Source organism: Arachis duranensis, unplaced genomic scaffold (assembly GCF_000817695.3).
Source record: "Arachis duranensis cultivar V14167 unplaced genomic scaffold, aradu.V14167.gnm2.J7QH unplaced_Scaffold_12105, whole genome shotgun sequence".
Classification (NCBI taxonomy): domain Eukaryota; kingdom Viridiplantae; phylum Streptophyta; class Magnoliopsida; order Fabales; family Fabaceae; genus Arachis; species Arachis duranensis.
In genome coordinates, this window is record NW_026263874.1 from 77,650 (window position 1) to 90,287 (window position 12,638).

A 12,638-nucleotide genomic window follows, 5' to 3' on the forward strand; every position below is an offset into this window, starting at 1 on the left:
ACTAGAAGACTAGTAAACTTACATCTCGAGTGAGATATATCGAAGAATGAACTTAGCCTTAAACCACAAACGGGGTCCTTTTGGCAGCCGATTCTGGTTCTATATCTATCCCATCACTAAATGCCTGGCTTTGTGCCCATTTCTTCAAAAAAAGACGAATCGCAACGCGCCGCATTAGATAGATATCCGTAGATCGAGTGGGAGGGGAAAAACAAGCCATAAGAAAAACCTTCCGAGTCTCGATTCCAGGAAACAAGGGCAACAAGAAGCCCCTTATTTCATGCATTACCCGGGGAAAAACTACGCTTACTGCTTAGTATAAAGAAAAGGTGCCCTGCATGAGACAAAAGACAAACGAATCTCTGGCCCTTCTCACTAATACAAACCGGGGGAGAGCCACTACAGCTTCATCACCTCTCAATTTCCTCGCTTTGATCTCTTTCTCGGAAATTCCATTTTCTTTTGATATAGTCTCTCGCTTGGCTTCTTCTCACGAATTGGATTTGAACCTTAGCACTCCTAGGGATAGCTGAACAGAGCAGAACGACTTCTCGCTATGTTGTGCCTAGTAGTACCCGGAGCATTGACAGAAGTCCCTCAAGCATTGAAAAAAGAACAAAGACAAGGATTATACCTATAGGAGAATCCTGACTAGTCTCATCGACTACTCAAAACTCATATCATACACAGGGAAGGAAAGACATTGAGACTTAAACGGATACCAAGCCGGAAGAGCACTGGATAGAGACTATAGGGTCTCATCCCTGCTTCAACCAGAGATGGGGAGACGGCATCGTAGCATGAAATGAACCAATGCCAAGTGCTCTCCTTGTCTGCTGCCCCTCTTCCTCCAAAGCATTGAATAAATGAGGAGAGTGACCCTAGAAGACCTCTGACATTCTACTCATACTTTACTCTAAACTCTGAGAATCTCAACTCATATTGGAGCAGGGAAAGAAGAGATGCTGGTAATTGTAGTAATGAATGCCCGACCTCTCTAGTGGAGCAATCCTATGGTTAGGAACATGACACATCAATCCTCTGTACCGAAGTAAGGTTGACTGCGGACGATAGTTGTACGCACTATAAAACAAGCAGCAGTCAGGATTGAGAAATTGTACAGATCCAATTCGACGACTCACGTCTTCATTGGTAACTAACCACCTTAGGGCACACATCAGTGGCACGTTGCGCGAGAAATAGCTTTCCTTTGCTTAGCTTTATGCCCTTTCTTCTTATCCTTCTGTGGTTTCGGCTTATTCGGTTGAGGTTGTTTTGTCAGTCCTATACCCTTCTGGAAAGACATTCTCAGAATTGGAATTTGGTATATCACACCTAGTTGAATGATCGAAAGGAAAGGCGCCGTTGGGGCGCAGAAAGCTATGGAGGCTTGCTTACCTAAACCATTAGGGGGCTACACAAGCTAGGTTTGATTCCTGCCACCTTTCTTGTGGATCATTCGGCGGTTACCAGATGATGGGACGAAAAACGAAAAGAGCGCTATCGGCAATATGGTTGTAATGTTCCAAATCTTGAGACTAGAATGGAGTGTTGTTAATTGGTCGCGTTCGAGTCTACGGAATCTGGTTTTTTTTCGAATAAGTATTTTTTGTCCGTAACCCAGCAGCTTTTTCTTTCCCGTGTTAGGAGGCGCTATCTAGGTACCAATAAGTCTATTGTCTTCCAAGGCGCGAGCTTAGGTTTTTCTTGATGTTCCCGACTCGTACTCTGCTAATGGGAAGGGATTTTCTTTTTTTTTATGTAGTCCCAAGTTCGGGGCTTAGCCCAGGTGAGAAGTCAGATAATGAAGCTGGTGAAATGGCATCTGATATGCCAGGAAAGCTCGCCTTTTTAGTACTAAAGAAAAAAAAGTACGAGAGATTTCTTTTGATCCTTCGTTTTAGGAGTAAAAAGGGGAATCCGCCCGAGGAGGGGCGACTGCTACTACTACTCCTTTTATTAGTTAGTTGGTAAGGCAATAGCTTACCAAAGCTACTTAGAGAAAAAAAGCCAAAAGGACCTCGATATGGTTGTTAGCGATTCTTCTTGTTCCCATTCCCAGCCCTATGAAATAAGGGTCAAGATTCTCTTTTTCGAACAGGTAAGGTTTTTCTGTACCCCTTGTACACTCAAAGGCTTCCGACCCAGCGGAGAAGTTTTTAGCCCAACTAAACTAAAGGATGTGCAAAAGAGGATTTTCCTCCCCCACGCCAATTAGTTATTTGCTTAACTTCTCTATTTCCGTTTCGTGCCCACAATTAGTAAGTAAGCCAAAGATCAACTGTCATCACGCTGCCTTTCGCATGTGTTTTCTTTGAATTCCAACCTAGTTCCCATCCCAAAGCGGGAACAAGTTGGTGCAACCGATTAAAGAAGAAGGACTTTTTAACTAGAAAGATCTTAAGAGAAGAAAGGATGGGATCAGGGGCTAATAAGAAGATTCAATCCATGCCCCTCTACCCGAAAAACTTCAATAAAGGAACTGCCTGAACCTGAAAGTAGAGGTGCTTGAACCTATTTGATTGCTTGCTGGAAAGTCTTTCTTCATTGAGATTAGGAAGGTGTTCTTTCTAGGTTTCCAATGCCTTTATTGCCTTTATTCTGTGTCTTTTCTCATTCAAAATGCAACTTTGAAATTGCGTAGGTGATGGCAGAAAATCCATCAAGAAATTACGTAAGGTGATAGAAAGAATCCTTCAGTAGGCTAATCTTGACAGTTTTCATTTTCGATTGAGAAAGCGGCAGGCCCAAAGAGCACTACAGTAGCGCCTTGCGAGGTCGTAGAGCCGGTAACCCTCGTTCGCCTAAGATCGAAAATGCTCTGTCTTTGAGGAAAAAGAGATATAGATAGTGTTCCAGGATTTCATTGTTTTGAGTCTTTACTTAACTCGACCGCCTTTCTACTCCCATGCTTTTCTTTGGTCAACAACCAAGCACATTTCACAAGAGTTCTTCACTACTCCTACAGGCTTGACGGAGTTCAGAGTTCAGTCTGTCTGGAGGGAATTATTTTGGATCAATCACTATGTTTAACAACGTTCGACGCATCTCTTTATTTGATGAGAAGAGTCTTAACTCAACTTCGAGTGATACAGCTTCTATGTGGAATGATTTTCCATCGGTCCCTTCTGACCTGCCACCCTTACCAGCCGACTCGGTTCCATCTGTCCCCTCATTACCTTCCATAGCAAGTGATGTTGAGGTGGAGCAGCCGGCTCCTTCTAATTATAATTACGAGACTCATGGTATTGATGAGGATCATCCGGGTCTTAACCCGGACAGTGAACGTATAGTAGAGCTTCAATCTGATATACACGATAAATTGGGAGAGTTGATGACTAACAAGAGTGACCAAGACGTTCTGAGTGCGGCCGAAGCTTTACATGGCGAAAGCAACAATATCCCTTTTCTGGAGCACCTGTTAGATGATTTGAACAAAAACGAAATAGAAGGTGAAGCCTATAAGGATGCCCTGGATCTATCGAATAGGTTGGGTATATTACCCGATAAAGCAGCTTTGTGTGATGCAGCGGAGCCATGGCAATTAGGATTTCAAGACGCAGCAAGTCCTATGATGCAAGGAATAATCGATTTACATCACGATATCTTTTTCTTCCTCATTCTGATTTTGGTTTTCGTATCACGGATCTTGGTTCGCGCTTTATGGCATTTCCACTATCAAAAAAACCCAATCCCGCAAAGGATTGTTCATGGAACTACTATCGAGATTCTTCGGACCATATTTCCTAGTATCATCCCGATGTTCATTGCTATACCATCATTTGCTCTGTTATACTCAATGGACGAGGTAGTAGTAGATCCAGCCATTACTATCAAAGCTATTGGACATCAATGGTATCGGACTTATGAGTATTCAGACTATAACAGTTCCGATGAACAGTCACTCACTTTTGACAGTTATACGATTCCAGAAGATGATCTAGAATTGGGTCAATCAAGTTTATTAGAAGCGGACAATAGAGTGGTTGTACCAGCCAAAACTCATCTACGTATTATTGTAACACCTGCTGATGTACCTCATAGTTGGGCTGTACCTTCCTTAGGTGTCAAATGTGATGCTGTACCTGGTCGTTTAAATCAGATCTCTATTTCGGTACAACGAGAAGGGGTTTACTATGGTCAGTGCAGTGAGATTTGTGGAACTAATCATGCCTTTACGCCTATCGTCGTAGAAGCTGTTCCTAGTAAAGATTATGGTTCTCGGGTATCCAAATTTCCTAGTATCATCCCGATGTTCATTGCTATACCATCATTAGCTCTGTTATACTCCATGGGCGGGGCCCTCTCGCCATTGAGTGCTTTGTGTGCGTCCTCCCCCTCCGTAAATGGGTCGTCCAGTACCGGCTGGACGTCGTTACTGGGGAGCACCTCGCAGGAACCGTCGGGCGTCTCTTCGCCCTCGGGCGTGTGGACGCATTTTGAGCATGCTGCGAACTCCCCCGGGAGTAGCACATCAGTAACGCCTATCCCAGCAGAACAAGCAGTGCCTCCCGCTAATCCTGTAGCTTCCGGGGAAGCGGAAGCCGGTCCATCTCATGTGGCCCACTTTCCGTATAACGAGGCGGAGGTCATTGGGGGGGACTCGGTTCTGTCGATCCGGACGCGGCTTTTGGAGGAAAATCCCTTTGCCTCCGCAGAAGAACTCCGTATTGCTCATCTTGATGCCGAAGACCTGTTTGAGGTCAAAGCAGATATCGCCATGGAAATGTCTGCTCATGATCCAACTGGTGATTGGTTGAACCGGGGGGCGTGGGCCCTCGGCAACCCGCGGACAAAAACTGGGGAAGATTCTTTGGAGAATCTCCTCATTATACGCGACAAACTTCGCCAACGGGACTGGGAAACCATCAGGAATTTGCAAGAAAGGATGCTTTTCAGGAGGGGCTAAAATAAAAAATATATATTATAGAGTCAGTAGAAAACGCGAAATTTCCCCTCATTAGAAAGGGGGGAGGGGTCCCGAGATCCTGGGCAGCGGGGTCTTCCCATCATGATCGACTAAAGGGAAAGTCAGAGATATTGGTTCGAGTCAAATTCATGATTCCACTGCAGGGGGACTTCATTCAATCGAAGAAAAGAAGGAAGCATTGTACTCAATTTAGGCCGTTGCAGCTAAAATAACGGGGGAAGGGGGGAGGGAAATCAAATGGATTCAAGTTTTTTTACAAAAAAAAACAGGAAGAGGTTCGATTCCTCTTTGATTTTTTTTGCGCAGTATCGACCTTCCGTCTTAATTCAACGAGAATATCATACTTCCTCTTGACAATCCTGGATGCCCAAAGTCTTATGACCGATGGCTCGGGAAAGTCTACAATCACAATTAATGTGAATGCTTCCTCTCCCTGCTCTAGGCCGGTTAAGCCCAGAAGCATACAAAAGGTACTCAGTACCAGAGACACCTCACAGGAGGATAGGCCCCCTACCCGAACTAAGGCAGGTGGGCTGTAGTTCAGGGACCTCTTAGCAACCTCATCGTAGAGTTTCCACATTAAACCAAATCTAACTAACTGTGGATCCTCCCTAGTAGCTTTCCAACTACTAGTTACGACGGGCGCTTTAAAGAAGGCTTCGACTGAAACTTCAGGGTCAAGTGCGATCGTATGGTACCATTGAACGTACTTGAGCCACTGACGTACCCAACCCTTAACCACAGTAATCTCAGCGAGCAACTCTCGACAATCATCATTATATAACTCGGGAGGGCACAGCTTGAGATCTGTAGGCTTAAAAGCCTTACGTAGGTAATCAATAAGATGCCCACGTAGATAAGGATTGAGTGGTCTAAGCCGCCCAAGCCATAGTTCAAAAGGTAAGTTGCGTTTATCCCATATCGCTTTAAGTCGCTGGTACTTAGGCGACAGAGTTTTATTTAAGCGCGAAAGCGTCCAGTAACCAGCACCCGCCAATCGACAGAAGGTACTAAACCGTTTTACCTTATAAAGGTTCAGAACGGCGTAGAGCCCATGTGGATGGTGGGTGTTAGTCATGTTTCTCATGGAGATTGGAGATAAATCCTTTCTCGTATGATGACATCGGAAGCGCTTCGCAAACTCAGCACCACCAGTCTTAGAGATCAGGGATTTGGGTAGTGAAATATCCACTCCTAGATCACTAAGCGCCTGGCGGTACTCGGTCGCAACTTTCTCGTCGGTGATGACGTTGTCATTGCCGATAGCGGGGTAGCCAAATGCTACGAGGCGGCCCTGTCTGAACTGGGTGTTATTATTAGTCACTCATTTCAGGTAGTGGTTGCGCTGAGCAACTGTATCCCGGACGGCGTTTCACGGATTATGCTATTTTAGGAGATGATGTAGTCATCGCTTGCCCTGAGGTAGCTCGTCATTATGAGCGAGCCTTAGCAGGGCAATGCCGGAGATGACGCTTTCATAAGTAAACCTTACCGCCTTATTACATATCCTGGTTGAAAAGATTTTTAACCCAATCAGGATGTGAAAAAAGGTATACCACCGCGGCATACTGGTCCGCCAGTACTAGCCTTAGACAAGCAATTTTTGCGATAGACGGAACCTTTTTTAAAAATGCCATTTGTAAGCCATGGCAGGCTTATTTTAACATCAAAACAGCCTTACAATCAGATTCAGTCTAATGCCGATGCTTTGGGAGCGGTTAGATAAGAAGTTGGTTCGAGCTAAGAGTTCCTTGCCCTGATAGCCGGTTGGGCTACCAAAGCGAGACCAGGCTAATGGTGGTTGTAATGTTCCAAATCTTGAGACTAGAATGGAGTGTTGTTAATTGGTCGCGTTCGAGTCTACGGAATCTGGTTTTTTTTCGAATAAGTATTTTTTGTCCGTAACCCAGCAGCTTTTTCTTTCCCGTGTTAGGAGGCGCTATCTAGGTACCAATAAGTCTATTGTCTTCCAAGGCGCGAGCTTAGGTTTTTCTTGATGTTCCCGACTCGTACTCTGCTAATGGGAAGGGATTTTCTTTTTTTTTATGTAGTCCCAAGTTCGGGGCTTAGCCCAGGTGAGAAGTCAGATAATGAAGCTGGTGAAATGGCATCTGATATGCCAGGAAAGCTCGCCTTTTTAGTACTAAAGAAAAAAAAGTACGAGAGATTTCTTTCGATCCTTCGTTTTAGGAGTAAAAAGGGGAATCCGCCCGAGGAGGGGCGACTGCTACTACTACTCCTTTTATTAGTTAGTTGGTAAGGCAATAGCTTACCAAAGCTACTTAGAGAAAAAAAGCCAAAAGGACCTCTTTCTGGTTGTTAGCGATTCTTCTTGTTCCCATTCCCAGCCCTATGAAATAAGGGTCAAGATTCTCTTTTTCGAACAGGTAAGGTTTTTCTGTACCCCTTGTACACTCAAAGGCTTCCGACCCAGCGGAGAAGTTTTTAGCCCAACTAAACTAAAGGATGTGCAAAAGAGGATTTTCCTCCCCCACGCCAATTAGTTATTTGCTTAACTTCTCTATTTCCGTTTCGTGCCCACAATTAGTAAGTAAGCCAAAGATCAACTGTCATCACGCTGCCTTTCGCATGTGTTTTCTTTGAATTCCAACCTAGTTCCCATCCCAAAGCGGGAACAAGTTGGTGCGACCGATTAAAGAAGAAGGACTTTTTAACTAGAAATCTCTTAAGAGAAGAAAGGATGGGATCAGGGGCTAATAAGAAGATTCAATCCATGCCCCTCTACCCGAAAAACTTCAATAAAGGAACTGCCTGAACCTGAAAGTAGAGGTGCTTGAACCTATTTGATTGCTTGCTGGAAAGTCTTTCTTCATTGAGATTAGGAAGGTGTTCTTTCTAGGTTTCCAGTTTTGCAGTGGCGCCATTCGATTAAGGATGTTGTGTGAGTTCCCAAATCGCGATGGGGGTGAGCTTCTCAAAAACCCAAGAGTTGGGCACGGGATTGGCTATAAGGAAAGCTGGGCAGCCGCAGCTATGAGCTTTTAAGCTAGGAGTTCCCCTTTCTTCCTGCTATGAGGATCGAATTTCCGGATACCGGATAACCTGAGGTAGGAGTGGCAAGAGTTGACTTCCTAAAATGGTAACAACCAGGGATGTCTAGAGAACTTCTCCTCGATTAGCTACAGAAAGAGCTAGAGAGTAGTTTCGTGCTGTCCGGTCTGAGACCGGGTACAGCGTAAGACGGTATCCTAGTGAGCGGAGCAGTCTTAAGAGCTAATCCGCGTTGGTAATAAGTTTAGAATTTCCTTCTGGCTGAAGGTAGAGTTGCATTTGAGTTGAGTTACTAAATGTAGTAAGGTAATCTACTACACTGCCTTAACTTAAAAAGGACTAGACCGAACCTTAGCCCGGGTGGGAGGGCAAGACCCACTAGATCTGAAAAGAGTAAAGAAGTAATGAACTCTGGCGGATCTCTGAAGACTGTACCGAGTTGATATGAAGCCCTAGCTTGGCAAGTCCATCTACGCAGAAATTCCCCTCTCTCCCAGTCTCTAGCTAAGAGGTCGCGAGATTCATCAATAAGAAGTCCATTGGGCTCAAGCTCTCTATCCGCCGAGTTGCTGATCTTAAGAACTGCCTGGCCATCTCTCTCGCAAACTACCTTTCTCTAAGCCTCGTCCCAAGCTAGACTCAGCCCATATCTTTTGCCTTGTCATTCTGATACAATATGAAAGGAGCTCCCCATCCCCAATTTTGTTGCTAAACCTAAGCTATCAACCATCTCCCCTCTGCCGATCTTATTAGGTTAGGCCCCTGCATCCGACTTATGGCGCTCTATCAGCAAAGGAGGGAGCCAAGGTAGTGGTATTCGCCTTTGCTGCTCTTAGTGAGAAAGGAGCTCTGCCATCTCTATCAGCTAGTTAGCTAGCCGCTCTTTATGGTGTGGTCTCAAGGGCTGCCCCCGGAAAGACAAGACCACTCCCTGCTCGAGGAACGTAGTCACTAGAGCGAAGCGATAGGTTGGTTTAGGCCCCGAGCCTGGACTAAGAAAGATGTGCCACATATACCACCAGTGATGTAACCTGACTCAATTACCATCCTATTACTAGGAATCGATCGAGGAGACTAAATCGCCACAGACGATCGAATTGAATTAGTTCAGGATCACTCTTTTGAGCTTTCCAATGAGTCATAACCGTAGGACCTTCGAAGATTGATTCTATGGTAGCATCCGGGTTGCTAGTGGTAACGGCGTACCAACTAACATAACGTAACCAACTCTGAATCCGGAGGGATCACTCGAGAAAATCTCTTGTGCCTTCCGATAGGTGGAGCTCCTCCGGAGCAAGCTTAAGCTCGCGAGGACGAAGCTCATGTCTTAGGTAGTTAAGAATAACACCCTTGACATTAGGATGAAGAGGTAATCCCCTTCCTAACCATAGGTCAAGAGGGAGGTTGGCTTACATAGCCCGAAGCCTTTCGCTTCGCTCGAGTAACTTCGTACCTTTCGATCTTTAAGCTACGGGTATGGTTGAGCTCGGAAAGTGTCCTAAAACCCGCACCAGCAAGCCGAGAGATCGTTGAAAATCGCCGACACTGATACTTGAGTTGAACGGCAATCGCCCCATACCATAGGGATGATGCGCATTCAACAGGGCCAACGATGAGACAGGAGAGAAATCCTTAGTCAGACCATCAGCAGCCACCAAGAGGATCCTTTTCAGGACTCCCATCATGACCGGCTGGTCTTCGAAGACCCGCTGCCGGGTGAGACACGAATTAGAGAAGGAAAGAGTCGGGTTCTAACCAAATATTCACATAGACCCTCTTTACAGTTGATGCCGTTTTCTCCGAAGATAGACAGGGGTAATGGGTATACCACCCAACAAAGTCAACTGGCATAGGATATATCATTCTAAATCCTATGTTGGTGGCCGTTCCTTGCCCCGAGGCTGTAACCTAAGTTACGACCTCTCCTTCTATAACTGAGCTCACCACTGTGAACTCCCCTAGATGAGAACCCTCATTGCCTTTGGAAGGCACCTTGGTATGACCTAAGGAGTGGACTGTCACTGAATTCCATCCAAATCAAATGAGCAACCGTTACAACAATCATGTTAGACTAAGAAGAGCCTTGGGTTCCAGTCCCTCGGACAGACCGTCCGGAGTCCAGACCGCTGCTGCGAAACATACGACTCGATGTTAATCAAAGTTGGTACGCTCGGAAGGGTATGACCCTCTCAGCCATCGGGATTTCATTTCTCCCGTGACGTCCAATAAGAGCACCTGCTTTCCTAACCTAAAGTTTTTCCATCCTTTTTCAAGATGACCTGGAATGGCTTGACTGAATGGATTGAATGGACTGCTATCGTGCTACTGGCTTGAGACTTCCTGTTCTATTGGAAGAGAGATGAGATTCCTTCGGGACAGACTCCATTCCGAATGCCAATAAGACCACTTCCTCAATCCTGAGCATCATTTAACTCAAGAGCCTTGCGGCACTCCCACTTCTACTGGATCTCAAACCGGAAAGAAGAAATAAGGAAATCATTTAAAAACCTGCAAACTTGTATCTCGGAACAGACACTACAACTTCCATTAAGCCATCTTCCTCAATGAATTAAGCTTTCTATCAATGGATGGCAGGCCCTCAACATCCATGAAACTTAGGAAAAGATCTAGGTTTTCCCATCGTACAGGGACAAGGAGACCTTCCAATTCATTTTTGAAAAGGTCAATAGCCGGCTTTCGGGGTGGAAAGCAAACCTGCTCTCGGGCTGGTCAACACACCCTCATTCACGCCACCACCTCCGCCATTCCCTATATGCAATGTGTTGCGAATTGGATTGATGATCTTGATAGAGCTCATAGGAAATGGAGATCCACAGACCAGAGTAAGCAAGCGATTGCACCTTGTAAACTGGGAGACGTTTAAAAGAAGCAAGTCTCAGGGGGGCTCTTATGGGTATGCATGACGTGAATAGGCTTTCTATGGCTATGTCAATTGCAATTGGATACTCCTACAGGAATTGGAAGCTCAATGGAACCAGATAATCCGCGCCCGCTACCACATTGGAAAGGGTTCCCTTGTATTCCTATGTATAGGTAGAATAGGTATAGGAAATGACTTCGTAGGTCGAGTAGATTCAAGTCCGGTCAGAGGAAATAACTTGCCTGTAAAGAAGAGTCTCCGGGGCGGGCGAAAAATGACATTCTATCTTAAACAGAGCTCGATCTAAGCTCTCATACACACGACTGAACCCTTCCTCTTCTATCTACTTGAGAACATAAGATAGACAGCCCCGCTTGTAATAATCCTCTATACAGGTTTACAATGCCCTTATCTATTCATGCTATTCTTGTATTTTTTTAGAAGTAAAAGAAAGCCTTAGCGTCCAACTCTAAATAATTTAATACATAATCTTAATCTTATTCGCACTTGTCAGTAGTAAACTAACTCATTTTCACAGGGATTTACCAGGAGTTTTAGTCCTACTTCACCGTTTCGTCGTCGCTTGCACGACCCATAAGACTCGCAATAAGGTTGGTTATACCTCTCTCGATTGATAGAAAGACATTCGGGAGCTGTTTTGGCCTATCGTGAGAAGACACAATATCTTACCACCGGAAGGCTGGCCTACCGGCCCGCAGACGTAGGGAGCCGCCAACCGAACTGCGTAACCAAAGCGACGCCTGTTGGCGGAAGATAGATAGAAAAATTTAGATCCGATTCATTCGCCTATGCCAGTTCGAGTCTGGCGAGTCGCTCGTTCGTGAGTTCGATCCATTCACTCAGGATTTCTTTTTCCTGGTCAATTCGACGCGTCGTAGATAGAAGCCAGAACCATCAAAGTAGGATTCTAGGTTTGGAACATACACCTCCTAAGAGTTAGTTGGTAGTCCAGGAGAGTCGCCTTCATCGGAGAACCTGTTTTGAGTTCAATAGGCAGATTCTCACGAATGAAGAAGGACATCTAGGGATCGGGCAGCACCAGGCCTTTTTCAGATTTCATGATAGACGCGCTCGGGTATGGTTCGGGTTTCGGGTACGACGAGAGCGGGACTGAAGAACCTGCTAATAGTTGGGCAGGGGGGGGTATAGGCGGTATGAGCTGGAAGTTTTCTTTCTCCCCTCCGGCTTTGCGCGCATTTGGTGCGCTATTGAAGAAAAGAACATTTATATCTAATAATATTGTAGATAATCACAGAACGCTTCGCATTGGCTAGCTTGCTTGGCCGCACACATATAGATTCAAATAGCCCATTCAAGTCGATTCCGTGGGTTGGATTACTTCTTTTTTTTTGCGATTCTTCCAAAATGTCAAGCTTCACAAGGAAATATCGTATAATGACGATAAACGACCAAGTCGTCACTTTCATCTACATCTAGAAAGTGCAATCGAGCAACCAGTCTTTTATGTAGTGCAATCTATCAAGCCTACCGCTGATTGCGCGGCCATTGATTTTACATTTTTTTCTTTTACTTGATTTCAACTTGATTGAATTTGCAGTGATAGGTTAGCAACTGGTAGATGGGAATCCTACTCCGACATCGGGTCTAGTTTTCCGGGCGGGCCCTCTTCCGGCTAGATCCGATCCCAGTTGATTGATCTCGACTTTACCGGCTCATGAACGGCATTCGTCAGATTGTTGCAGTAGGTTTCGACTCGGTCAGCTGTAAGGATGAAGATTGACTTCAGCTTTAAACGAGCTGCTGCTCAAACCGAATGGTCAAAGGCTGGGAAAG

General features: G+C 45.3%; 1 protein-coding gene across 1 annotated transcript; it reads left to right on the top strand.

Annotated features, from left to right (window-relative positions):
* Positions 1-2,635: 2,635 nt before the first annotated feature.
* LOC107472215 (uncharacterized) lies at positions 2,636-5,055 on the top strand. Its single transcript, XM_016091758.3, has one exon. The coding sequence runs from the start codon at positions 3,026-3,028 to the stop codon at positions 4,907-4,909; it is 1,884 nt and encodes a 627-aa protein (XP_015947244.1). The 5' UTR covers positions 2,636-3,025; the 3' UTR covers positions 4,910-5,055.
* The last annotated feature ends 7,583 nt before the right edge of the window (positions 5,056-12,638 follow it).

Excerpts from the sequence above, each read along its gene's own strand:
- LOC107472215 (XM_016091758.3), top strand. The coding sequence starts at position 3,026 with ATGTTTAACAACGTTCGACGCATCTCTTTATTTGATGAGAAGAGTCTT.